Here is a 26804-nt window from a genome sequence, read left to right on the forward strand (position 1 = left end):
ACTGTCTAAGTGCACTGCTTCCCCTCGCACGGCTCGCTGTACTCACTATTATATTCTCCCACCACACCGTAGTGGATGGTAGGTTACGAAATACCGCCTGTCGGCACATGGCTCACAAATAAGATATGAAAAACTCATGTCGACCTTTTCATTGTTGGCTTAATGCTTGTGTTGACTATGACTTTCTCAAGTTATAACAGTAGCAAACACATCAAGTGAAATGTTTGCTCCCTGTGAGCTCTCTGTGCAGGACGACAGTGATGACGCCCTGACCTGACCGCTGGTCCATCTTACTTCACTGTTTACTCTGCTGTGGGTTGGCGAACAAATATGTAATTAGCTGCCAGCCAATTGACAGGATGCACTCTGGTAACTCACAGTGGTGGTAGTGACTACTACACTTCAGTAGGGGTGTGGTATAGGGTTCCAATAGTCATTAGCACAGACTCAGACAGCATGGCGAGCGCAACAAAGCCCCTTGCGGGCACGGTGGCTCTCTGCGCTCGCCACCTATTCTATTCTCCCTCTATGGAGGTCGTGGACCCCCACAAGAAAAAATAGCAGGTGGCCGTCGGGAACCGGCTGTCGGTGTTTTGACAGTCGGGATCCCGTCCGGCACCCCTTCAGTAGTTATATAGATAAATGGTACTTGTGTCTTTTCACGGCGCCAGTATGCTACTTCCGGGTTGTACGCTCGCCACAAACTATGTAAAATAAAGTAAATTAACTCAATGCCAACATGGATAGTTCATACCTCCACTATCCATGTTGGCATGGAGTTGAATTTAGATAGCATGGCGAGCGTAGCGAGCCACCGAGCCCCGCTTCGCTGGTGCCATGAAACTACACAAGTACCAGATAAATATAATGAGCATTTATTAACACAGCGTCAGATTATATTTATAGTGAGTTATATAGCATATTCTTCATGTGAAGTTATATATCTGTAGTCTATATCTTCGGGGGGTCCAGAGGAAAACAATAAAAATGTAATTAGTAAAATGGAAGCATTTCCAAATTTGTAGCCCAAGCAGTTGCCTTTTGTACCAAAGCTTAATGCCTGGCCTGAAGTGGGCATGGCCTAAATGTTGCTATTTTGCATTCATGAGTGTTTGCAGATATGTCTTATAACTGTCAATGAGAAGTTTTGTTTTATTATACCGTATGCACTAAATGGAGAATAGACTGTACAACCGTCCCTGTGCGGTAACAGGAGAAATCATGAGATAAAGGTTTAATTTGTCTCTTTTATTTCTTGCAGTATTATGTTGTGGAGTTAAAGGTAAGTGCCGCGGATGTCATATAATACCTGCTGAGTAATATTACAGGTGTGTGGCTCCAGGGCGCCTCTGCCCTGGTTTCCCTGATAGAATGCAGTGAACCTCACATGATGCCTATATAATAATCAGCAAGGGACTGACAATGATTGTAATGGTACCTGGGCTGTTTCACACGCTAGATGGCTGATTATGATTGGCCTGACCAATTGAGGCATCTCCAGACTCCTAGGCTTTTAAATGAATATTTAACTAAATTAGTCAGAGGTCTTCAGCATAGTTATGGGCACAGCTCAAAGTATTCCTGGAGAGCTGGTGGAACTAATTTCTGGCTGTGCACAGTAGTAGTGAATGATGGTGCACAGTAGTAGTAGTGAATGATGCTATATGAAAGTAGTAAATGATGGTACACAGTAGTAGTGAATGATGGTACATGATAGTAGTGAATGATGCACAGTAGTAGTGAATGATGGTGCACAGTAGTAGTGAATTATGGTACATGATAGTAGTGAATGATGGTACACAGTAGTAGTGAATGATGCACAGTAGTAGTGAATGATGGTGCACAGTAGTAGTGAATTATGGTACATGATAGTAGTGAATGATGGTACACCGTAGTAGTGAATATGGTACATGATAGTATTGAATGATGCACAGTAGTAGTGAATTATGGTACATGATAGTAGTGAATGATGGTGCACAGTAGTAGTAAATGAAGGTGAATTATAGCAGTGAATGATGGTGTACGACAGTAGTGAAAGATGGTCCACTATAGTAGTAAATGATGGTGAACTATAGTTGTAAATCATGGTGTACAACAGTAGTGAATGACGGGGCAAGATAGTAATACATTATGGTGCACAATAGCAGTGAATACTGGTAGTGAATGGTGGGGCTTTATAGTAGTGAATGATGTTGCACAATACTAGTGAATAATGGTGCATTATAATAGTAAATGTTTGTGCATTATATTAGTGAATGATGATGCACAATGCTAGTGAATGATGATGCACGATAATAGTGAATGATGGTGGCACACAATGCTAGTGAATAATGGTGCATGATAGTAGTGAATGGTGGTGCACAATACTAGTGAATAATAGAAGTGAATGGTGGGGCTTTATAGTAGTGAATGATGTTGCACAATACTAGTGAATAATGGTGCATTATAATAGTAAATGTTTGTGCATTATATTAGTGAATGATGATGCACAATGCTAGTGAATAATGATGCATGATAATAGTGAATGATGGTACACAATGCTAGTGAATAATGGTGCATGATAGTGGTGAATGGTGGGGCTTTATAGTAGTGAATGATGTTGCACAATGCCAGTGAATAATGGTGCATTATAGTAGTACATGTTTGTGCATTATATAAGTGAATGGTGGTGCACAATGCTAGTGAATAATGATGCATAATAGTAGTGAATGATGGCACACAATGCTAGTTAATAATGGTGAATTATAGCAGTAAATGTGCACTATATTAGTGAATGGTGGTGCACAATGCTAGTGAATGATGGTGCATTATAGTAGTAAATGTGCACAATATTAGTGAATGATGGTACACAATGCTAGTGAATAATGGTGCATTTTAATAGTGACTGCATTATAGTAGTGAATGGTGGTGCACAATACTAGTGAATGATTGTGCATTATAGTAGTAAATGTTTGTGCATTATATTAGTGAATGGTGGTGCACAATGCTAGTGAATAATGATGCATGATAGTAGTGAATGATTGTACACAATGCTAGAATAATGGTGCATTTTAATAGTGACTGCATTATAGTAGTGAATGGTGGTGCACAATACTAGTGAATGATTGTGCATGATAGTAGTGAATGATTGTACACAATGCTAGTGAATAATGGTGCATGATAGTAGTGAATGATGGGGCTTAATAATAGTGAATGATGTTGTACAATACCAGTAAATGATGGTGCACTATGTTAGTGAAGGAGGTGACCTAGAACTTTGCAGCAGAATGGTGTATATACCTGTAGTTGAGCTTTGGTGAAACATCAGTGAGTGCAGGAATTTATTTTACTCTCTATATTAAGGATCCCAAAAATAACGTTATTGGCCAGTGGCTGAATGTGAAGACTACCATGTGCATCGCAGACCTGAGCTTCCAGCTGTCTGATGACCCCATTCTCGGGACCTACACCATCAACGTGGAGAATGCACAGACGTCCCAAACCTTCCTGGTTAATGAAGAGGGTGAGTATCTGGTACCATGGGGGATATCTATCAAGCCTTCTGGAGAAAAATAGTGGTGGCATTGGACCTTATTCTGGTCCACACGCAACGCTGTGAATTTCGCAGCGTTGCGTGTGGACTAAACCCCGCCCGCGGCCCGCAGGGATTTCTGTAGCCGTCGCTAATACTAATTTTCATATGGCCGCTGATCTCCGAATTCGGGGCGAGTGCTGACGTTGTGTGATGTCAGCCTCCCGCCCCGAGTAAGCATCACCACACCTGCGTTCACAGAGGAACGCCTGATCTTATGGGGGCTACCATAAAATGCTGGGCATTCCCCCTCCTGCACCTCCCCTTCCCAAACGGCCGAAGCCGTTTGTTCCTGAGGTCAGGGAAGGGGAAGAATCGGCCCCTAAATCCTTCTGCAAACATCATTATAAGGAGCATTATTGTTCACCCAACATAATATATCATGCCATCGGATGGGGGATCGCGCAGTGTGACAATGTATCGGATCGCTGGATCATTCAGGTTTCCACCCAGATTTACAAAGACGGGCCAGAGCCCAGATAAGCGATAGTGATGGACGGACAAGATAGCGCTATCACAGCGCACTATACATTTGGGCCTGACTCAGACGCCATCCCAGAACAGGGCGCATGATTATCAGCAGATCGGTAGGTTACCGCAGACTGCACCATGCATACAGGATGCATCTTATCAGAGGACACGGGAGCATTTGCTTCATTCCGTGAGATCTCTCACTTGTGGGCTGGTAACTGTGGACACATGGGCCTGATTCAGAAGCGTACGCAAATCTGTGAAAATCGCTATTCTGCACATGCGTGCTCACAGCGGCACGCATGTACAAGCCCGGAAACTGCAATCATGGGAGATCGCAGTCTTAGTGCTGACCAGGGGTGGGGGGGCGATGCGGCATTGCGGGAGCTGGGCACACCATATAGTGAAAGAGGTCCGGGAGGAGGACCACGGTGGCTGCGTGACATCACACGCCACCACTGCGACCCGGAGAATTGCTGGCCTGTGCCTGGCTCCGCAGCTAGGCTGCATAGGCAGGGGGAACCGTTACTGTGCGAGCGCTTCACACATAGCGGGGAGGGATCCGGCGAGCCAGACTGCAACAGAGTCTGAATCAGGCTCTGAGTCATCTCATGGGAGTATCATATTTGCATGCAGCATATTTCCCATGAATATTCGGAGCATACAGACGGGAAGCTGAGGGGAACTTCCGACACTAATGATTGCAGTAGGCATTGCCATCGTTGCCATTGATGGCAATAGTGCAACTGGCCATCGATAGTGTTAAACTATGCAATGGATGACCATCGGCATTTTTACCTATCGGTGGTCACCCACTTTGTTTGACTGTTTGGCCTGTGGGCCAATCAAAACACACGGGTGGGGTTTCGTGGGCACCAGGGGGCGGAGCTATGCTCTGTATCCCGACACTTTAACTAAAAAAATAAAAAAAAAACATTGGTTTTGCTGTGCCATCGATGGGGGAAAACATCTGGTTCTCCCCCATTGATGGCAAAAGTATTCGACATCGGCCATAAGCAATTGATGATTTTGAATCCTTGTTGGTCAAAATGGCCATCCCTAGGTTGCAGCTGCTGGCAAGGAAAAGCAGCTGGCAACGTGACCACACGCATGAAGGCGGAGAGATACCCAAGCTGGAGTATAATGATAACCAATGATAGTAGCAGATATCACTGGTGCGGCAACCATTTTATAGGAGATTTGCATGTGAACAGTGAAGTTACATACCTCCCAACAGTCCCATTTTTGGTGGGACCGTCCTGGTTTTTTGGCAGGCATGTGAGGGGGGGGCAGTTGGGAGTCCCCCCAGCTTGACGTGGACGTGGCCCGGTGGGGGCATAATTTGCATATGTCCCTCCCTCATTTACATATGCCACGCCCCCTTTTTCCCTGCGTGAGGGTCCCGCTTTGGGCACTCAAGAAGTTGGGAGGTATGAAGTTACTCTGGGGCAGATTTATTAAGCTCGGTGAAGTGATAACATTTTTGGTACATTTGGGCCTTATTCTAGTTCACTCTTAGAGGCAAATTCCTTCTCAAATGGACAGAACCATGTGCACTGCAGGGGGGCAGATGTAACAGGTGCAGAGAGAATTAAATTTGGGTGAGTTATTTTGTTTCGGTGCAGGGATACTAACGGACTGCTTTATTCTTACACTGCAATATAGATCTCACTTTGAAGAAAAACCCCACCCAGATCTAATTCTATCCGCACATGTTACATCTGCCCCACCTGCAGTGCACATGGTTTTGTCCATTTGAGAAGGAATTTGCCTCTGAGAGTGAACTAGAATAAGGCCCATTATCACCGGCCAATCAGCTCCTACCTGTCATTTTTCAAACCAAACCTGTAACTTCACAGTTGAGAGCTGATTGGCCGGTGATACCAGCAACAATATTACTTCACCAAGCTTAATAAATCTGCCCCTATGTTCCCAGAGTCTACTGCACTACCAGAAACCATAAAACGGAAGTGAGGTGATATTGCCCCTAGCAACCACATACCCTCCAACTGTACCTTTTTGGAAGGTACAGTACTATTTTTTATGGCCTTTACATTTTTTGGGGTCTCCAACTGCCCATTGCAAGTCTAGGAAAGAGGACGAGGCCCCGCCCCATTTACCCATGGCCACGCCCCTTCCAGAATTTGTACCGTTTTTTTACTCTTCAGATGTTGGAGGGTATGCAACCAATCAGATTCTATCATTTCTCTGTTGCCTCCTAGAAAATGATAGACAGAATCTGATTGGTTTCTATGGGCAACCTCTCTTTACCATGTTTAGAAGCGTAAGTAAATGTAGGCGTTACTGTGCTGTCTCTCCTCTCTCTTGCAGTGCTTCCCCGTTTTGAAGTAACCATTGAAAAGCCATCTATAATATTTGCCACCGTTCCTGTATTTGCACTGAAAGTCTGCGCCAGGTGAGAGGCTGCTGCTAGGCTCAGGTTGGAGGAGAGCTCACTAGCTCCACCTACAGGGAAGTTGTGTGAATGTCACTTGATGTCACGTGATATGGTCACGGGGATTATTAACAGTTTTATAATGGCCGTAGGGTTTATTGTCCCTGCTGTGTGCGCTGGTCCTAGCACGCATTTGCCTTATGCTTTAATGCGCAGTTGTAGAAATGCAAAAGGCATTTGTTCATGTGGATAGATTAATAAAAAAGCCTTTAAGGGGGTATGTTCGACTAAGGGCCCGATTCAGCCCTGCTCTCAGGGATGGGTATTTGCAGCTCTGGCGATCATCAGAGGAAACATGCGCACCGTCCGTAGTGCACATGCACAAGCCCTGTGTGCGATCGCAGGCTCCAAACGCCTGTGATTGCAAGGGTGTACGGTCGTTAGGTAGACACACCTAATGTCGACATGCATTGTGTCGACCACTGAAGGTTAGGTCGATAGGGTCATTAGGTCGACACAAGTTTTAGGTTGACATGGTACAGTTGCCGTTTGAAACCCATCGGTCAAAGATGCCAATTTAACACCGGCTTGCATAAACCACCGGTAAGAAAATCTACCCCCAGGCATTATTATGTTTAATCTTTGTATTTATTTCTAGACAGACTGCTAAAGTCACATCACATAAGCTGCTCACCTCTGACAATAGATTCCTATTCAGATAAAGCAGAGGAGGTTTGAGCAAACTGTGACCATGTGATGGCGAAACGGACGTTAGGTGTGTCGTAATCCTGATAATAGTGTTACACGGATCATCTCGCTCCGATCAGCAAGCAGTGTTATGTAAGGCCTCAGATAGTCAGACCGCACAGTAACGGAGTCTATTTGTACACAGGGCAGAACGCTATCTCCATACAGCAGATACGGCAGTTTCACATATTGTATCATTCCGTTTTGTTTCAGCAAAACCTATTTCTACACAGAAACTTTCGTAAAGGAACAGTTTAAAATTTGTGGGGGAGATGTTCTAATGGGATATGGTCACTACGCTGACCCTATTTAGGTCGACATGCATTGGTTTGACCACTGGATGTTGACAGCACTTGTGTCGACATCTGAAATAGGTCAACATGGCTAAGATCGACACGGTCGGAAGGTTGACTTAAGCATTAGGTCGACAATGGGAAGGTTGACAGTCAAAAGGTGGACATGAGGTTTTCATATTTTTTTTTTGAGCCGACATGTGCCGACAGGCGGTATTTCATACCATACCATCCAGCTAATAGGTGAATGCTTGGGTTTCGGTTGCAGATATACCTATGGTAGAGGCATACATGGAAATGTGATGACGACCCTGTGTCGGCAGACAGATTGGCCGTACGTTTTGGAAAAGAAAGTGGTCTGTACCACAGTGACGGGAGTGGTGAGCGCACTTTGTTACATTATTTCCTGAACACAATGACAAAGGTGGTTTATTAGTTGTAATAGTATGTATTTCCACAAGATGGCGCTGTTAGATATGTAGTTCACTTAAACTGGCAAATCTTTAGCAGAGTTTTTTCAACCAATAGTGTGCCCCCAGAGCTAGACATGTCCACACCGGTTTACAGCCACCACCACTATAGAAGGGCAAAACGGGTCACTAAGAAGAGCTGAGATGAAGCGATTAATCCGGATCTTTTCGACAGATCCTCGGCTCACTTTGAAAAAAGGGGTAATCTGATAACAACGAAGCATAATTTGTTTTACAATCATGTATTGCCATTTTTTTTAACTTTTTTTTTTTTAAAACAGTGAGCCGAACAATAAGAACATACATGACTGAGTAAAACACTGATCGATGGCTGGGTGCAGAATCGCCATCGATGGCGTCTGCACCGATGGCCATCCCTAGCAGCAGCAGCCTTATTATTCCTTCTTTCACTTGCAGTCGCAGCACTGTACTCAGTCTCCAGAGTCAGTACATCTCAGCTGCCACAGGTGGCAGTGCTGAGCTCAGGCAAATGCATTGTAATGAAAACGAAACTGTAAAAGAATGACGGTTCACCTTTTTGGGAACGGCGGCTCACTCACTCTTTTATGGGATTCAACCAAAAGATCTGCTTCATTCGCGACCGACCCTTCTCTAACCACCACCGGTTCAACTGTTATCACTGGTCTCTTCCTGCTCCAGTCCTGTCTCACATCATACTTGCCTACCCTCCCGGAATGGCCAGGAGGCTCCCAAAAATTGGGTCACCCTTCAGGCCCCCCGAGAAGGTGGGCAAGTCTTCTGCATGTTCCCCGGAGCCCCACACACCCATACATTCCAACTGTCCCGTTACTGCAGCGGTAAATAGATGCTGTGCGCATGCCCCCACGGCGGCAAAATCGGGGAGCTTGGCTTCATGGGAGCATCACGAACATATGTAATGCCCCCTAGCCACTATGCGACTCCCCAAAATTTTAGCTGCGCACCTTCAATGCACGCCATAGTCCCAAGTTCGGTATTTCAGAAGTGGGAGGAATGTCCACACCCCTGGAGCCGCTGAAGCAAATTCCAGAATTTGCAGCTTTTAGGGGAGAGACTAAAATGCCACAAATTGCATCATTTTGCCCCACCCCCTCTCCTCAGATCTGCAAATCATGGCGTTTGTGTGGAACAGGGAGGGGCTTGGTGATGTGAGAACATAATGGGAGCTGGGCAGTGACTCGTATGATGATCACATGAGGAAAATTTAACGCTAAACCCTGGGACACAAAACGCTCCAAACAATTGGCATCGGCATAAGGCTATTTTCTGCCAGCGGATGGGCCAGGCACATAATGTACTGTGATCATATATGGGTCAAAGTGTTTTCTTTTTGTGTTCTATTGTATTTTTTTTTTGTATGTGGGGGTGTGATATTTGTTTTCATGTGAGGGATTTGAGTGGTATTCAATTGTTATATCGCTCCCAATCTCCTGTCTAAAATGAAGGAAGATCCTAGGACACTATTCAAATGATCTAAGTTTGCACATTACATGCTCTTTAGGATAAGGATTAGCAACGCATTCCCGCATTTCAGCTCAAGACCCCCGGGGGATAGGGAGTGGAAATGTTGGTGAAAAACAATTGAATACTGCCCTTTGAACAATTGAATACTGAAAACTTACATTTTCCTGTTACTTTACCAGACGGATGTCACCGGCTGCCTGGAGTCTCCCGTCCTCACCAGTCTCTTGAACCTCACAGATTCTGGGTATTTTCAATATAATGTTGTGGTGAACGCAAATGTGGAGGAGATTGGCACAGGTGAGCGCATAAATGGACTCCACACGCCCCTGGGGTACAAGGACTGAGATGCCCTCTGTCAGGGTCCATAGATCTAAGCTTTATTGCACACACATCAGTCCCCATCTCATCCTGAGACTGACAACTGTAAATGGGTGTTCCTACATAGGCAATGTCCAGGAAGGGGGGGGGGGGGGGTAGGATGTGTCGCTGGTACTGCTGACTATGCTGGACAGAAGCGAGTATAGCAGGGGTGGCCAAACCTGTCCTCAAGATCTACCAACAGTTCATGTGTCTCAGGCCAAATGTGGATCTATAGAAGGAATGAATGCAGCAGGTTTGAAAATATGACAGTTAGTAATGAGTGCAACTGTGCAGCTAGGTGATCTGGGGAATGGGACAGTTAGTAATGATTGCAACTGTGCACCAGCTAAGTGATCTGGGGAATGGGACAGTTAGTAATGAGTGCAACTGTGCACTAGCTAGGTGATCTGGGGAATGGGACAGTTAGTAATGAGTGCAACTGTGCACTAGCTAGGTGATCTGGGGAATGGGACAGTTAGTAATGACTACAGCTGTGCACCAGCTGGGTGATCTGGGGAATGTGACAGTTAGTAATGACTACAGCTGTGCACCAGCTAGGTGATCTGGGGAATGTGACAGTTAGTAATGACTACAGCTGTGCACCAGCTAGGTGATCTGGGGCATGTGGCAGTTAGTAATGACTACAGCTGTGCACCAGCTAGGTGATCTGGGGAATGGGACAGTTAGTAATGACTACAGCTGTGCACCAGCTAGGTGATCTGGGGAATGGGACTGTTAGTAATGACTACAGCTGTGCACCAGCTAGGTGATCTGGGGAATGGGACAGTTAGTAATGACTACAGCTGTGCACCAGCTAGGTGATCTGGGGAATGTGACAGTTAGTAATGACTACAGCTGTGCACCAGCTAGGTGATCTGGGGCATGTGGCAGTTAGTAATGACTACAGCTGTGCACCAGCTAGGTGATCTGGGGAATGGGACAGTTAGTAATGACTACAGCTGTGCACCAGCTAGGTGATCTGGGGAATGGGACAGTTAGTAATGACTACAGCTGTGCACCAGCTGGGTGATCTGGGGAATGTGACAGTTAGTAATGACTACAGCTGTGCACCAGCTAGGTGATCTGGGGAATGTGACAGTTAGTAATGACTACAGCTGTGCACCAGCTAGGTGATCTGGGGCATGTGGCAGTTAGTAATGACTACAGCTGTGCACCAGCTAGGTGATCTGGGGAATGGGACAGTTAGTAATGACTACAGCTGTGCACCAGCTAGGTGATCTGGGGAATGGGACAGTTAGTAATGACTACAGCTGTGCACCAGCTAGGTGATCTGGGGAATGGGACAGTTAGTAATGACTACAGCTGTGCACCAGCTAGGTGATCTGGGGAATGTGACAGTTAGTAATGACTACAGCTGTGCACCAGCTAGGTGATCTGGGGCATGTGGCAGTTAGTAATGACTACAGCTGTGCACCAGCTAGGTGATCTGGGGAATGGGACAGTTAGTAATGACTACAGCTGTGCACCAGCTAGGTGATCTGGGGAATGGGACAGTTAGTAATGACTACAGCTGTGCACCAGCTAGGTGATCTGGGGAATGGGACAGTTAGTAATGACTACAGCTGTGCACCAGCTAGGTGATCTGGGTCATGTGACAGTTAGTGATGACTACAGCTGTGCACCAGCTAGGTGATCTTGGGAATGTGACAGTTAGTAATGACTACAGTTGTGCACCAGCTAGGTGATCTTGGGAATGTGACCGTTAGTAATGACTACAGTTGTGCACCAGCTAGGTGATCTGGGGAATGTGACAGTTAGTAATGACTACAACTGTGCACCAGCTAGGTGATCTGGGGAATGTGACAGTTAGTAATGACTACAACTGTGCACCAGCTAGGTGATCTGGGGAATGTGACAGTTAGTAATGACTGCAGTTGTGCACCAGCTAGGTGATCTTGGGAATGTGACAGTTAGTAATGACTACAGTTGTGCACCAGCTAGGTGATCTTGGGAATGTGACCGTTAGTAATGACTACAGTTGTGCACCAGCTAGGTGATCTGGGGAATGCGACAGTTAGTAATGACTACAGCTGTGCACCAGCTAGGTGATCTGGGGAATGTGACAGTTAGTAATGACTACAGCTGTGCACCAGCTAGGTGATCTGGGGAATGCATACCCTCCAACATGACCAATTGCATTCGGTACACAATGCTCTGCTCCTGGACTTTACTAACTGTCACATTCCCCAAATCACCTAGCTGGTGCACAGCTGTAGTCATTAATAACTGTCACATTCCCATACCCTCTGCTCCTGGACTTTCCTCCTAATGTATAATTGCCATCACCTGAGTTGAAACACCTTTCTCGTCAATTACCTAGTTCCACACAGGTGATGGCAATCATACATTAAGAGGAAAGTCCAGGAGCAGAGGGTATGGGAATGTGACAGTTATTAATGACTACAGCTGTGCACCAGCTAGGTGATTTGGGGAATGTGACAGTTAGTAAAGACTGCAACTGTGCACCAGCTAGGGAGTCTGGGATATGTGACAGTTAGTAATGACTACAGCTGTGCACCAGCTAGGTGATTTGGGGAATGTGACAGTTAGTAATGACTACAGCTGTGCACCAGCTAGGGAGTCTGGGATATCTGACAGTTAGTAATGACTGCACCTGTGGACCGGTTTGGTCAACCCTGGTTTATAGTGTATGCCATGGTTGCCTACCTGACCCTCTCCTTCAGGGAGAAAATGCTCTGTTCCTGGACTTCCCTGGTAATGTATGATTGCCAGCACCTGTGGGGAGCTAGGTAATTGATAAGAAAGGTGTCACTACAGGTTATGGCAATCCTACATTACCAGGGGAGTCCAGGAACAGAGCATTTTCTCTGCAGTTGGGGGTCCTCCCTCCTTACCATTGCTGCATGTGTACATCTATTCAGAGAGGAAGAGGGGCTGGGGGCATGGCCATCAGCTTACACAGCTATGGCCATGCTACCGTAGTGATGGTAAATGAGCCACACACCCTTTTTCATAGACCACACCCCCATTTGCTAAATGTTGGGAGGTATGCCACTCTAGTCATGGGCGTGATTATATATAAATGCTAGTTTCAGTCTCCCTCTGGCACCCAGAAGCGCGTGTTGGATAATGCAACACCACCATGCCACCATCAGCGCACCATCGACAACTGCAGCATGGCAGTTGCAGTTTCCTCATCTGAATACGGCCCCTGTGGAAACAGCTGTGAATCTGGGCCCGCAGACGCTGTCTCTGACACGCCCTCAGCACTCCCATGAGACAGGATGCCACCCAGAACAGCCCATCACTTTGCCGCCCTGATTCTGTTACCCTCCAGCATGATTGCAACAGTGCCCTTGTGTGTAAATGATCGGGATCACAGAATTGTAAATCCCAATTCGCAGACCCGGCTGTCGCTGATGTGGAACTCTCAGCCAATCAGCGGATGCTGCCATAGAAACCATCCGCTGACTGACTGAGAGCATGGCTGTAGGAAGTAAGACGCCAGAGCCATTGTGGTTTGTGTGCATTTCAGATCCAGGTGCAGAAAGACTTACGTATATGATACTCTATTTCATTAAAGTACCATATTGTGTATGAATTGGAAATTGCAAATAACTGTAACCAACATTGCCGAGCCATTTTCCAGCAGAAACTAGAAATTCTGTGTCCTTCTGACCAAAAAAGTTTCTGCACCCTCCTCTGTACATTTGCCATGGTTTTCTTGCATGTTGCCAAGGGTTACATGCTCACAGACACGCTAGCTTTATTTCTGGAAACCGGAACTTCTGGGTGATCCTATATGTCAGGGCTGGGCAATTGCGGCCCTCCAGATGTTAATTACCTACATATCCCAGGATGCTTTGCATTAGTTTTGCTATGTGGCCATTCTGAAACTGATGCAAGGCATGCTGGGATGTGTAGTTCATCAACATCTGGTGGGCCGCAATTGCCAAGCCCTGCTATATGTGCTGGTTAACCAAGGCATATGCTAAACATCCATTCGCAACCTGTGTGGGTGAACCCGCACTGCGAGGGGGGTGGGGTGGGCGTTCACTCGCCGGGACGGGTTTGGTGGACTCACAAGGCTAAGAATTCCCTATGAATCAGGATACATTTGGATTTTGGCTTGCCCCAATTTAGCTGTTTACACCAATATAGTCACTTAGCCTAACTGTGCTGTGTCTCTTGTTTGTTTTAGGGGTGAACTTTTCTGTTTCCCGAAATCTTCCGGTTTCATTTTCTGCTGGTTCCATAAATTTTGAAGAAATGGATTCTTATTACAAAAGGGGTTATCTGTACAATATAACGGTGAGACGTGGCGGACCGCAAGCAACTGCATGCAAAACAATCTGCGATGCGCTGTGATGCTGCACAGTCATGTGATGTAATGCTGTGTGATGTCACTATGGCCCTTATTCTGGTTGGTGCGGTAATGTCCGCGTGCGGTCGGTCCGCCGATGTTTTGTCTCTGCGCATGTGCGAACGGGACGCACGTCCAAATTCCGCATGAAATGTGTACACTACGAACAGGGGGTGGAGAGGGGCGTGAAGGGCTGTTTGGGCTCATTACCATATGTTTACACCCCGCGTTTCATGGGCGTTCCCATGAAAACGCTGGGCGTACGTATGGTAATGGAGATTGGAGGATGGAGGAGGTGTATTCATGAGAAATACACTCGCGGTCCGTTCGGACAGCTTCTTACCGCATTCGGACGGAATGAGCGATCCGTACGAAAGGCGGGGTTTAGGACGCACGGTCCTGGCCGCATATTCGGCTCCGTCCGCACCGACCAGAATAAGGCCCTATATCGGGTATAGTAATATGAGGTTATATGATATGGCTGCTGGGATTATGATCTGCAGTCATGTGATGTAATGAGGTGTGATGTCACTATATCAGGTATAGTAATATGAGGTTATATGATATGGCTGCTGGGATTATGATCTGCAGTCATGTGATGTAATGAGGTGTGATGTCACTATATATCGGGTATAGTAATATGAGGTTATATGATATGGCTGCTTGGATTATGCTCTGCAGTCATATGATGTAATACTGTGTGATGTCACTATGGCCCTTATTCTGATCGATGCGGATATTCCCGCTTGCGTACGGGCCGCCGATGTTTATCTTCTGCGCATGTGCAGAGGTCACTCTGCGCATGTGCAGGCGATTTCGCCGCAAGGATTCTCTATACGCCGCACAGGGGGCGTAGAGGGGCGTGAGGGGCTACTTATCCTCATTACCCTATGCATACGCCCCGCGTTTCATGGGCGTTCCCATGCAAACGCGGGGCGTATGCATGGTAATGAGGCCGTGACGCGCGGGTACGGGGCGGGCATCTGACATCGCCGGATGTCAGCTGCCCGCCCCCATACAAGATTTCACACGGACAAGTGTCCGTGTGGTCTTGTGTTGCGGGACCTGGTGGAGCGTGCGGCCCTGCATTCGATGTTCGGCGACCATCGAATGCAGGGGCTGCTCCCACCATGGAGGAGGCGTATCCCCGTCCAATTTCATGCGGATCGCCACATATCCGCGTACGGACGGCAGGTGGCGATCCGTATGGAAGGCGGGGATTCGCCTGCACGGTCGTGGCCGCATATTCTGATCGGGCCGCACCGATCAGAATAAGGGCCTATATCGGGTATAGTAATATGAGGTTATATGATATGGCTGCTGGGATTATGCTCTGCAGTCATGTGATGTAATGCTGTGTGATGTCACTATGGCCCTTATTCTGGTTGGTGCGGATATATCCGCGTACGTTCGTTCTGCCGATGTTTTGTGTTTGCGCATGTGCAGAGGCATATCTGCGCATGTGCGAAAGGGACATACGTCCAAATTCCGCATGAATTGTTTACACTACGAACAGGGGGAGGAGAGGGGCGTGAAGGGCTGTTTGGCCTCATTAACATATGCATACGCCCCGCGTTTCATACGTGTGTGTGCGTGTGTGTGTGTGTGTGTGTGTGAGACAAGCGATACTGCATCATGACATCGATTTTGTGTCTGTCCTAGTTGGTGGCACAAGACTGGAAAGGGTCTCCACTCCAGTACAAAATGGTGTATATCCGACTTACCATGGCAGAGACTCCAGATCAGAAAATATATGCAAAAACTGACAGCAGGGGACGGGCCAGGTTCAATTTGGCCACAGATAAATGGTTGGGGAAAGTCACGATCCAAGTAAGAGCACATGATAATTAAATGTTCTGGTTCTGTTCCTCTGCCGGCTCTTCCACCCTCATCTCTCCATCACTTATTCCTACATTTTGGGGGGAAATTACTAAGATCGAACGGGTACGAATGGTCGTATTTGTAACCATACGATGTGAAATACGTAAGTATTTCACACATCGGCAAATTTACGAATGTACTAATGCGCGACCATCCATAGAATACGACCGTTAAAGCCTACTCTTTTGAAGGGGACGGACAAATTTACTAGGAATTAGTACTGGAGAATACGAATCACTAGTAAATATGAATTTGAAATAGACCATGTTTTTTTGGTCGTATTTGAGGGAAGCCTGCATGGATCAATCAGACCCATGCAGGCTACTTGGTGTAAAAAAATAAAATAAAATAAAAATTATTGAGGAAAAAAAAAAAAACGGCATGGAGCCCCCCTCAAATTCAGGGTCCAAAAAAGTTGGGGGATCCTCGCAATTTCTAAAACCAGGCTCACGGGCCGGTCCTGGTTCTCAAACTACGGGGGACAAAATGACTAAGGGTCCCCTGTACTTAGAGAACCAGCACAGGGCCCAAACAGCCAGCAGGGTAATGCCATAGCTGGGGGGGGGGGGGGGGAGACTATTTATATTAGTTCCCCTGGCCTCATCATTCACCCTTCAGCCTGGGCAGGGACCTGGGGGAGTGGGGACCCACAATGAAGGCCCCTGCCTTCTGGTTTTAGAAAAGAACCCCAACATTTTTGGCCCCTCAATTTCTAAAACCAGGACTGGGTCTTTGAGCCCGGTGCTGGTTCTAATTTTTACAATTATTTCTGAATTCTATTTTTACACTGGACAGCATTGCAAAGATCACACTTATCCGAACAATGATGACACGTGTTTGGCAGCCGTATATTCAGCCGCCAAATATGTATAAGACCTGTTACGAATGGGTACAAACGGCTATGACATCAGAAAATAGGAATGAGAAAAATACAACAGCTTTGTAAATTTTTCGTATTTCTCATTCATATTTTCGGGTCATATACGACCAATCCCGTTCGAATGGGGATCAGCCATATACGGGCGATCATAGTAAATTTCCCCCTTTGTGTCAAATCTCCGTAGCTGTTTTGCTCTTCATATCTTTTCTCTGTCCTATTACCATGTCTATAGTGCTGTTACCCTAATCTCTCTCTATGGGGCAGATGTGCTAAGCAGTGAAGCGAGATAAAATCAGCTCCTACAATTTTTCAATCACAGCCTGTAACATGTGCTGCTGCCGCGCTGCCTCCACAATGCTCCAGAAGCAGTTTCTTCTTTAACAAGATGGTCACCGCCATATAGTCTGCAAATGCGCTACACCATTGAGTGTTACATAGGTGCGTAATAATGATCTCTGTGTTGGACGTGACGGACATGTGGGGGGGGGAGCAGCCTGCTGACATCACCGGATGTCGGCTGCCCAGCCAATTCCCCCCGAGCGTTCACGCCTATGTAAGGTTGCTCAGAGCAAACTTACATATGTGTGCACCTTCCACATCTATCGATGGTTGGCGACCATCGAAAGATGTGGGTGGATTTCCCTGGCCTGCGAATAGATGTTACTGTGTAACATCCATTCGCATGCGCTGCGTGCGAATCGCACTTGGGAATGGGTGGCGGCAGCCAACCAATTACAAGGCGGGGTTTGGTGGACTCACAAGGTTGCGAATTCGCAGCCTTGCGAATGAACCAGAATAACCCCCTTATTTCCAATGGTATTTACTAACTGTGTACACCACAAGATAGTACAGTACACATATATCGACAAGTTATAGACCCAGACACCCCATACAAATATCAGTGCATAACATGCGCACAGTCCATGCCGATGACAAGGAGATTTCTAGTTGAATTAAGTACTAGTTAAATTTAAGTGCTGAGCATACTACATAACATACTGAAGATGTAAAGCCCAGAAGGTTCAAATACAAGTGTTATTTATGCCACAAAATAGGACACGAAGCATCTGAATGTAAACTAAAAAATGTGGATGTGACACAGAAAAAAAAATGTAACAGAAAAGTGCAGCAAGTTTAAATGCAACCGGCAGTCATAGAGATTGCTGGTATATTGACGCAGGTGCCACAAGACATTATTATTTTTATTGATATCCTTTATTTAAATGGTGGCATAAGAGATCTGCAGCGCCCAATTACAGAGAACATAACCAAATAAGCAAAACTGTGACTTAAAGTTGAATATAACAGAGAAGTACAAGATACATAACCATAGCTGCATCAGCAGAGGACACAGGAATAAGTAGTAGCATGTCAGAAATCCACAGGATTTGTCGCCATCAAAGACATTCTAAGTAAGAGAAGGAAAAGCACATTCCAGTTACATTTAAAAGTGTTCCCTACACTTAGCATGTGTGAGATGGGGACAAACCTCATAGCTACAGGTGTCCTAGAGTATATAGGATTAAAATTCCAATTTGTAGAAAGAAAATGCATTGTGTAGAATAAAAGAGGGACTATTCCAACAACAAGTACCTAGTGCCAACAACCATATATCCCTGATACAGAGGATTGGTATTTGATGATGTCTGAATCACAGACTATGGAACTCTGGCACAGAATATTTGGTCATTTGGATATGACCGCATCCAGAAACTTCTAGAAGGGACGGTGACATGTATATCCATAAACAACACTTAAAGGCCAGTCTGTGAGAGAGCTATATAATAGAAAACATAAACCATACAGTAGTTCCAACCCAACATCAGCGACCAGTGCTGAGGCACCTCTGGAATTGGTACATACAGATGTTTGTGGTGCAATGGAAGCAACATGGATAAGTGGGTACAGATACTTCATAGCAGTGATCAATGACCCACTAGAATGACACACATTTATTTCACCAAAGAAAAAAATGAATTTGCAAACTACAAGAAAAAAGTAGAAACTCAAACTGGTCACAAATGAAAGGTCTTGAGATCCATCAATGGAGGAGAAAACCTAAACGCAGACGTTAAAACCTTCCTAAAGAAGCCAGGTGACCATTGCATGCATCCCAGAGCAGAAGACTCAAAGTCTTTGGGTGCATTGTAGATGCACATATCTTCAAGGAATCTTTGAAATGTATCATGCTGGTCAATCCTATTAGGTGCGGATGATTCGCATTCGTGAATCATCACGGCATCGGGCGCACTTTACGGCGGACTAAACTCGCTTAAACGTGCTTGCACCTCCATAGGGTTGCGATCAATTTTAAGCAAATTCGGCCCAGCGAAGGGTGTGAGATCGGCTTAATTCGGGTGCCGTTTTTAGCGTTTAAACGGCAGCCGAATGGCACCTCGCACCCTTCGGCGCTAATAGGATCGACCCCTCTGATTGGCTGGTGTAATGAAGGCTGGTGATGACCTCGATGCCTTTGCTCCTTTGGTACCGCTGCAGTGGAACTTTGGCGTGTACAGATCCTACCCACTACCAGGAGCTAATGTTATTTATGTTCAGTGGCGCTGTTGCTTTTAGGAAAGAGAGGGAGAGCGCAGTTAGTTATACAGATATGGTTGTGGGGCGGGTGGGGAGGGACTGGGGTGTGTCCAGCAGCCCCCAGAGCGCTTGAGATGCCCCCACAGTGATGGCAAGCAGGAGGAGGGGCTTGCAATTGCGTCATTTCCATGACACAACCCTTTGTCAAGGCCACATCCATTTTTGGGTGGAGGAGTCCTGATTTGGACACCCTTAATGGTATGAAATTAATACAAAAATATATATATTTTTAAAATAAATATTTTGTACATTCAATTTTTTACTTTTTGAAACACTATTGTTGTGGTTTGGTGGCGGAGGTAGCAGGACCCTCTGTTCTCCTCTCTCATTACTTCACTCTCTTTTCTCTCCCTCCCTCTGTCTCTGTCCCTCTACTGCTCCTTACCCAAACTGTGTTGTCTCTTTTCTTGCATTAGTTTGCGTCCACTAATAACTCCGCTCTTGTCAACCCCATCACCCTCCCCATTTTCAGGGCTACGTGAACAATATCCAACGTGGATCTGTGGCTCCAGTGTATTCAAGTGTAGAAAAAGTAGTGACGCCTTATTACAGTGCGGCCAAGAGCTTTGTACAACTGAGACCCATCTTTGGAACCATTCCATGCAAGAGCACATGGAACATACATGTGACGTTTCGCATAGAGCCGGAGGACCTGGATAAAGAGCAAGTGAAATTCTATTACATAGTGAGGACCACATTCTGTCATTGCTGTGTTACTTGTTGCAGGTCTGCTTGTGTACAGCTATAAAGGGGCATATGTACTAAGCCATGGACAGAGAGAAAGTACCAACCAATCAGCAGTGGTGTAACTAGATATTTGTAGGCCCCATAGCAAAAGTTTCTAAGGGCCCATATGTCCTGTATCACCCAATGGTGAAAAATGTATATAACACATGTAACTGTGACAGGGAAGGTGGCCCCTCTCAGCTCTGGGCCCCATAGCAGCTGCACCCCCTGCACCTATGGTAGCTACACCACTGTATATAACACATGTAACTGTGACAGGGAAGGTGGCCCCTCTCTGCTCTGGGCCCCATAGCAGCTGTACTCCCTGCCCCTATGATACCTACACCCCTGTATATAACACATGTAACTGTGACAGGGAAGGTGGCCCCTCTCAGCTCTGGGCCCCATAGCAGCTGCACCCCCTGCACCTATGGTAGCTACACCTCTGTATATAACACATGTAACTGTGACAGGGAAGGTGGCTCCTCTCAGCTCTGGGTCCCAGAGCAGCTGCACCCCCTGCATCTATGGTAGCTACACCCTGTATATAACACATGTAACTGTGACAGGGAAGGTGGCCCCTCTCAGCTCTGGGCCCCATAGCAGCTGCACCCCCTGCACCTATGGTAGCTACACCCTGTATATAACACATGTAACTGTGACAGGGAAGGTGGCCCCTCTCAGCTCTGGGCCCCATAGCAGCTGCACTCCCTGCACCTATAGTAGCTACACCCCTGTATATAACACATGTAACTGTGACAGGGAAGGTGGCCCCTCTCAGCTCTGGGCCCCATAGCTGCTGCACTCCCTGCACCTATGGTAGCTACACCCTGTATATAACACATGTAACTGTGACCGGGAAGGTGGCCCCTCTCAGCTCTGGGCCCCATAGCAGCTGCACCCCCTGCACCTATGGTAGCTACACCCTGTATATAACACATGTAGCTGTGACAGGGAAGGTGGCCCCTCTCAGCTCTGGCCCCATAGCAGCTGCACTCCCTGCACCTATGGTAGCTACACCCCTGTATATAACACATGTAACTGTGACAGGGAAGGTGGCCCCTCGCAGCTCTGGGCCCCATAGCAGCTGCACCCCCTGCACCTATGGTAGTGTCACCCTGTATATAACACATGTAACTGTGACAGGGAAGGTGGCCCCTCTCAGCTCTGGGCCCCATAGCAGCTGCACCCCCTGCACCTATGGTAGCTACACCCTGTATATAACACATGTAACTGTGACAGGGAAGGTGGCCCCTCTCAGCTCTGGCCCTATAGCAGCTGTACTCCCTCCACCTATGGTAGTTACACCCCTGTATATAACACATATAACTATGACAGGGAAGGTGTCCCCTCTCAGCTCTGGGCCCCAAAGCAGCTGCACCCCCTGCACCTATGGTAGCTACACCCTGTATATAACACATGTAACTGTGACAGGGAAGGTGGCCCCTCTCAGCTCTGGGAAGCGGGACAGTACCAATGTTCTGCAATGGTTGTCGGATACACAGAGGATTTATTGGGCATACCAACCTATGTTTAGATTGCTTGCCGAGAACAAGCAGGTGGGCTGTGATGGGGGCGGGGCCAGAGCAATTGCACCATTGGGGGACTCTGGTGACACAATTTTTTTAAATTTAGGTACCTCCCCTAATGATGCAATTACTTTGGACCCGCCCCCTCAGCATGGACCATATATTCCTGTTACTGTTTTCCCCATACTATCCACTACAATAGGAATTGGGCAGAATGTGAGTTGGGAGCCCTCTCTTCTAGGGGTGCTGGGACTTCTCCAAGTTCTCCGCATTATCTGGGAGAGTAGGCGATTAGGGGTTGTAACAGGACTATTTTGGGGGCGTGTTTGAGGCTGGGACAATGTCTCCCGCGTCGTACTGCCTGCAGCTAGCATAAATTGCGTGATAGAGCTACTCACATTACCTGCCTTCGGCTGTTCTGCCCCCATTGCAGTGCCTTTGTATGCAGCCGCTTGGTTTCACACAGCCACTGGGGGGCGCCTCAATACAAATCCAGCCGGCACGTGCATAGTTGCTTTGTAGAAATTCACAGCTGCGAACGTATTATCGTAAATCTCTGATGCCCTCTGTACAGTGAATTGTTACGTTTTTATAGATAAAAGTTGCCATTGATGGCAATAGTGCAACTGGCCATCGATAGTGTTAAACTATGCAATGGATGACCATCAATGTTTATACCCTTCGATGGTCATCCATTTTTTTAACCGATTGGCCCGTGGGCTAACCAAAACCTGGGGGAGGGGCTTCACGAGTGTCAGGGGGCGGAGCTATGCTCAGTGTCCCGGCACTTTGAAGAAAAAACAAAAGCCAAACATCTGTTTTGCTGTGCCATCGATGGAGGGAAACCATCCAGTTCTCCCCCATCGAATTCCCCCAAAATAATTCGACATTGGCCATAAACCATTGATGATTTTGAATCATCAAGGGTCGATGGCCATCCCCACCCTCCGGGCTCCTCGCAGAGAGTAATGGGAAGTAGGGACGTAAGGCATGTAGCAAGGTCCTATGCAGTATACTGTATATAATGTATCCAACCATCGTTAATGGAACGTGTTGCAGCGAATAACACAAGATTGCCCATCTGATAATGCATCTTAGATGTCTTTGTTTTCTAGGTCATTGGTAAAGACGGAATTCTTCTATATGGAAGCAAGACAATCATATGCAAGAAGCCCTGTAAGTGCAGACAGTAACACTGTACAGTTACATTACACAAGGCGTGACTCTATTGCTTACAGTATAGGAGCAGAAGCATGGCGAGCGCACACAGATTACTTTACATGTATTCCGCGTCCCCTCGCGGGGCTTGCTGCGCTCGCCACACTATATAAAATCAACTCCACGCCAACGTGGATAGTGGGGTTATGAAAAGGTCGGAGGACGCGTACCGCCACCCCTTCCGGGCTCGCTGCGCTCACCATGCTTCAGTTTGGCATTGATAGTGGGGGTGGCATTGACAATGGGGGTGCATTTAACATTGTAAGCACCCATCAGGGTGCTTGTACAATTAAAAATTGCATCGCATCGCATCGCATGCTATTTGCTGGCATGCGATGCTATGCGATATTTCATTGTACAAGCACTCCTGTTAATTTAACGGGAACATCGCATTGCACGCATCGCATACCACTAAATACGGTATGCGATGGGCTCCATGCTAGGAAACAAGTACCATGGGGTGAAATGTAATAGGATGAGAGATTCAGAAAGTGAGAGATTTGGTAAGAAATCTCCAGGTTTTTTTAAAGCGGCAATCATTTACACTGCAAAATCAAACTGGTTATAAGTCCCGACTTATGTGCAGTGCACATTGTGCACATATTAGTGGTGTTATACTCAAATGAATCCCAGCAATAATTCCGGCTTCCAGTCCCCAGTGAGCTGCTCTGACCGCTGGTGCAGTCCTGTACTTGCGGTCTTCTCAGACAGTCTTCACTGGTTCCGGTCTATGTGCTGCCCATCGGTATCACCAGTGTTCCTCTATGCGTTTCTCCGCCTTAACTATGCTCAGCGTGTCAGGGACCCACTGGTCGCTCCGCCAGATAGGTCAATCTGAGCAGCTCCGGCCGTGACTGGGGTTCACTTTGGACACACGGGTCCCCTATATAAGGTCACTGCCACCAATGCAAGTTCAAGAATGCTTGCATACATCCGGATACACAATACAATATAAAAAAGGGTTGTAGCGTAAACCGCCCTTTCGGCTTAAGTCCTAAGAACACACTTAACAATTTAGAACTGGAATTTTTAATTATTTATTCCAAGAAATACTTCAGAGCTTAGTGATAAAAATGGTTACAGAGATGATTACAAAGATTTTAAAAGTACACACAGAAGAAATACAACTCAAACAAAATAAAAGGGATTAAAAATCACAGAACTGTATCTTACACACAGGTACTGATTCTGTAGTGGGGAGGATTCCACATGAAACATCAGGTCGCTTCGAGCCAGCTTGCTGTTCTCCCAGAAGTACACAGGCTATAGGGAGACATGTGCAATTATACCTGCAGATTCCCTCATCCCTCCCACCTTTGGGATTTTGACAATTTCCCTGCTGGACACTAATGAGTGTCCCTAACTAATTGATCCTATTTAATGAAGGATTAGTCTGCTGCTTTTAAGTGATTTGTACACATTCCTTACCCAATGGGATGCAACAGACAGGCCCCAAGACTGAAAAGAGATCTGTACTGGAGGGGAGAGAAAATCTCTGACCTCTCTTCTGTACCATGTTGATCAAACCCCCAATCTGATTTATAAGGGGTCTTCAGACCTTAACTTCAGAGAACTCCACAAATGGTTACTCTGAGGGAATGTCCACCGTGCTTACACTATGCAGGGGAAAATGGCAGGCAGCCACCCTTAGGTCACATTAAGTTTACACGCAGAATATAAGAAATACATTGATTTCACACATAATAACAGGAGGCATGAGTTATTCGATCCATCACGTGATCGGATCGCGACACAGCGGCTTCCACAGGAAACCCGGAAATACTGGGTTAGAGCAGGGTTTGCGATGTGAAAGCAGTATTACTGACATTAGCAATTCTATAGCCTAGAAAATCCCACTTGTTAAAGCATGTGTCCACAATCATGATTAGTATGGTCTGGCCACACTCGCTCTATAATCAAGCATTTGACTAATCCTACCTTTTCCCTGACATTCATTTCATACACATTCTCCTGGCAACTACTGTACATTGGCATTAATCTTAACTGCAATCTACAAAACAACCACAAGATGTCAGTATTGCTAATCATTTTTTAAATTCCAAATATTTTTAAACCATGCAGCACCACAACGTCACAAACCTGGCAGCACCTCTTTGTGCTCAAAATATACTAATGGTGCCCATACACGGTGTGTTTTGAGCTCCCGTGCACATCACATATTACAGTCCAAAAAGTATGTTCTGCAGGTACTTTTTGAAATAGATTGTATCATATCTAGTTCAAAACGTACGCTGCTTTAGCACATTGGATGCGTATTGAACTAGATACGATGCGATTATAGTTCAAAACGCACAGTGGGCATCACACCGCGTTTGAGCGCCTTAATAGTTCATGTATGGCCTCTTTGACGAGAGACATGAATGTAATCCAGAAACATTAGGAAAAATTGTTGGATGGTTGCTGCCTTGCTGAGCGAGTATCGTGGTGACTGATGACGCCATTCTCACTGAATCACGTCATTGTAGTCACGCTGCTGCACAATGACGGCAATGCTATGGTGATGCAATGGTAGCCACCAGACATTGCTGCAGCTTTCAGCACCCACAGCGCTGTCTGCCTCCAGGTCTAGCTCAGTGAGGTAGACACATCCTTACTGTGCACCACCTGTGCTTGCCACACCTTCACCGGCATTTCCGGTTATAAGACATCAGAAGTGTACGATGTGGCACAAGCTACGATGGGCAAAGGTGTACTTCTCCTTGTACACCGGCCTAGTAAGAACATTTGGGTTTCGGGAAAGTCAGACGTTCGGCTCTCCATGAGCCCCTATATGTAGTTTAGGGTGTTGTATAATTATTGATCTCATTTGTATAAAATGCTGCCTCCAGGACCTTGGATTAATTCAAAGATGTTACTTACCTGGGACTTGCGTTGGGTCCAGTATGGTGGACAAAGGGCGAAACTAGAACTTTGTTGGCCCCATAGCAATATTTTTAAAGCCCCCTAGAGAGAGTGAGTGTCAGGGAGAGAGAGACGTAGTCATGTAGAGAGATTGTCAGGGTGAGAGAGCAGTAGTGTCAGAGAGAGCAGTAGTGTCAGAGAGAGAGAGAGAGAGAGAGAGAGCGATAGTGAGGATGGCTGTCACTTTCGCTGCTCCAGAAATGGCGGGTGGCCACTCAAAAGGGGGCATGTCTTTGAGTTTAGTGTACCACACCATATATCCCTTATACACATTAAGCAACTCAATAGTAGACCCCTTATACTTGCCCATTACACATTATTCTACACGGAATGAGACAAAAGTCACACAGAATTGAGTCCAAATTCACATTATGGCACACAATGGCACACAAAATGAGACAAAATTCACATTATGCCACACTGAATGAGACAAAACTCACATCATGCCACACAGAATGAGCCAAAATTCCCACAAATGAGTAAAGATTTACATTATGTCTCACAAAATAAGCCAAAATTCACATGAATTGAGCTAAAATTCACATTATGCCGCACGGATTGAGCTAAAATTCACATGATCCCGCTCGGATTGAGCCAAAATTCACAGTCAGTGAGAGGGATGGTGGGGATGCAGGGACAGCGGAGACAAAGGTACAAAGGGGGGTGGGGCCCAAAATGGTGGACCAGGGGCATAACTAAAACTTTGTGGACCCCATAGCAAAATTTGAAAGCCCCCTATAGAGAGGGAGTGTCAGGGAGAGAGAGACATAGTCATTGAGTTAGATTGTCAAAAAGAGAGAAAGAAAGAAACTGTCAGGGAGAGAGAGATTGTGTCAGAGAAAGAGATAGAGGGGAGGAGAGAAGGGAGAAAGAGAGCCAATCACCATCAAGAGAAGTTTAAATCCAGCTAACAAGCACTGGCTCCCCACCACCATAG

At 46.3% G+C, this 26804-nt stretch overlaps 1 protein-coding gene across 1 annotated transcript in view; it reads left to right on the forward strand.

Annotated features, from left to right (window-relative positions):
• Positions 1-26804, forward strand: part of LOC146009778 (alpha-2-macroglobulin-like protein 1) — a 79759-nt gene that overhangs the window by 15686 nt on the left and 37269 nt on the right. The window contains exons 5-13 of the mRNA XM_083150238.1: positions 1262-1282; positions 3343-3502; positions 6374-6458; positions 7746-7857; positions 9591-9708; positions 13955-14064; positions 15779-15946; positions 19945-20157; positions 22843-22903. Coding sequence (XP_083006364.1) covers positions 1262-1282; positions 3343-3502; positions 6374-6458; positions 7746-7857; positions 9591-9708; positions 13955-14064; positions 15779-15946; positions 19945-20157; positions 22843-22903 — 1048 coding nt within the window. The remainder of the gene's footprint in view (positions 1-1261; positions 1283-3342; positions 3503-6373; positions 6459-7745; positions 7858-9590; positions 9709-13954; positions 14065-15778; positions 15947-19944; positions 20158-22842; positions 22904-26804) is intronic.

The sequence above is a fragment of the Crinia signifera genome, chromosome 6 (assembly GCF_055691185.1).
Source record: "Crinia signifera chromosome 6, ASM5569118v1, whole genome shotgun sequence".
NCBI lineage: Eukaryota > Metazoa > Chordata > Amphibia > Anura > Myobatrachidae > Crinia > Crinia signifera.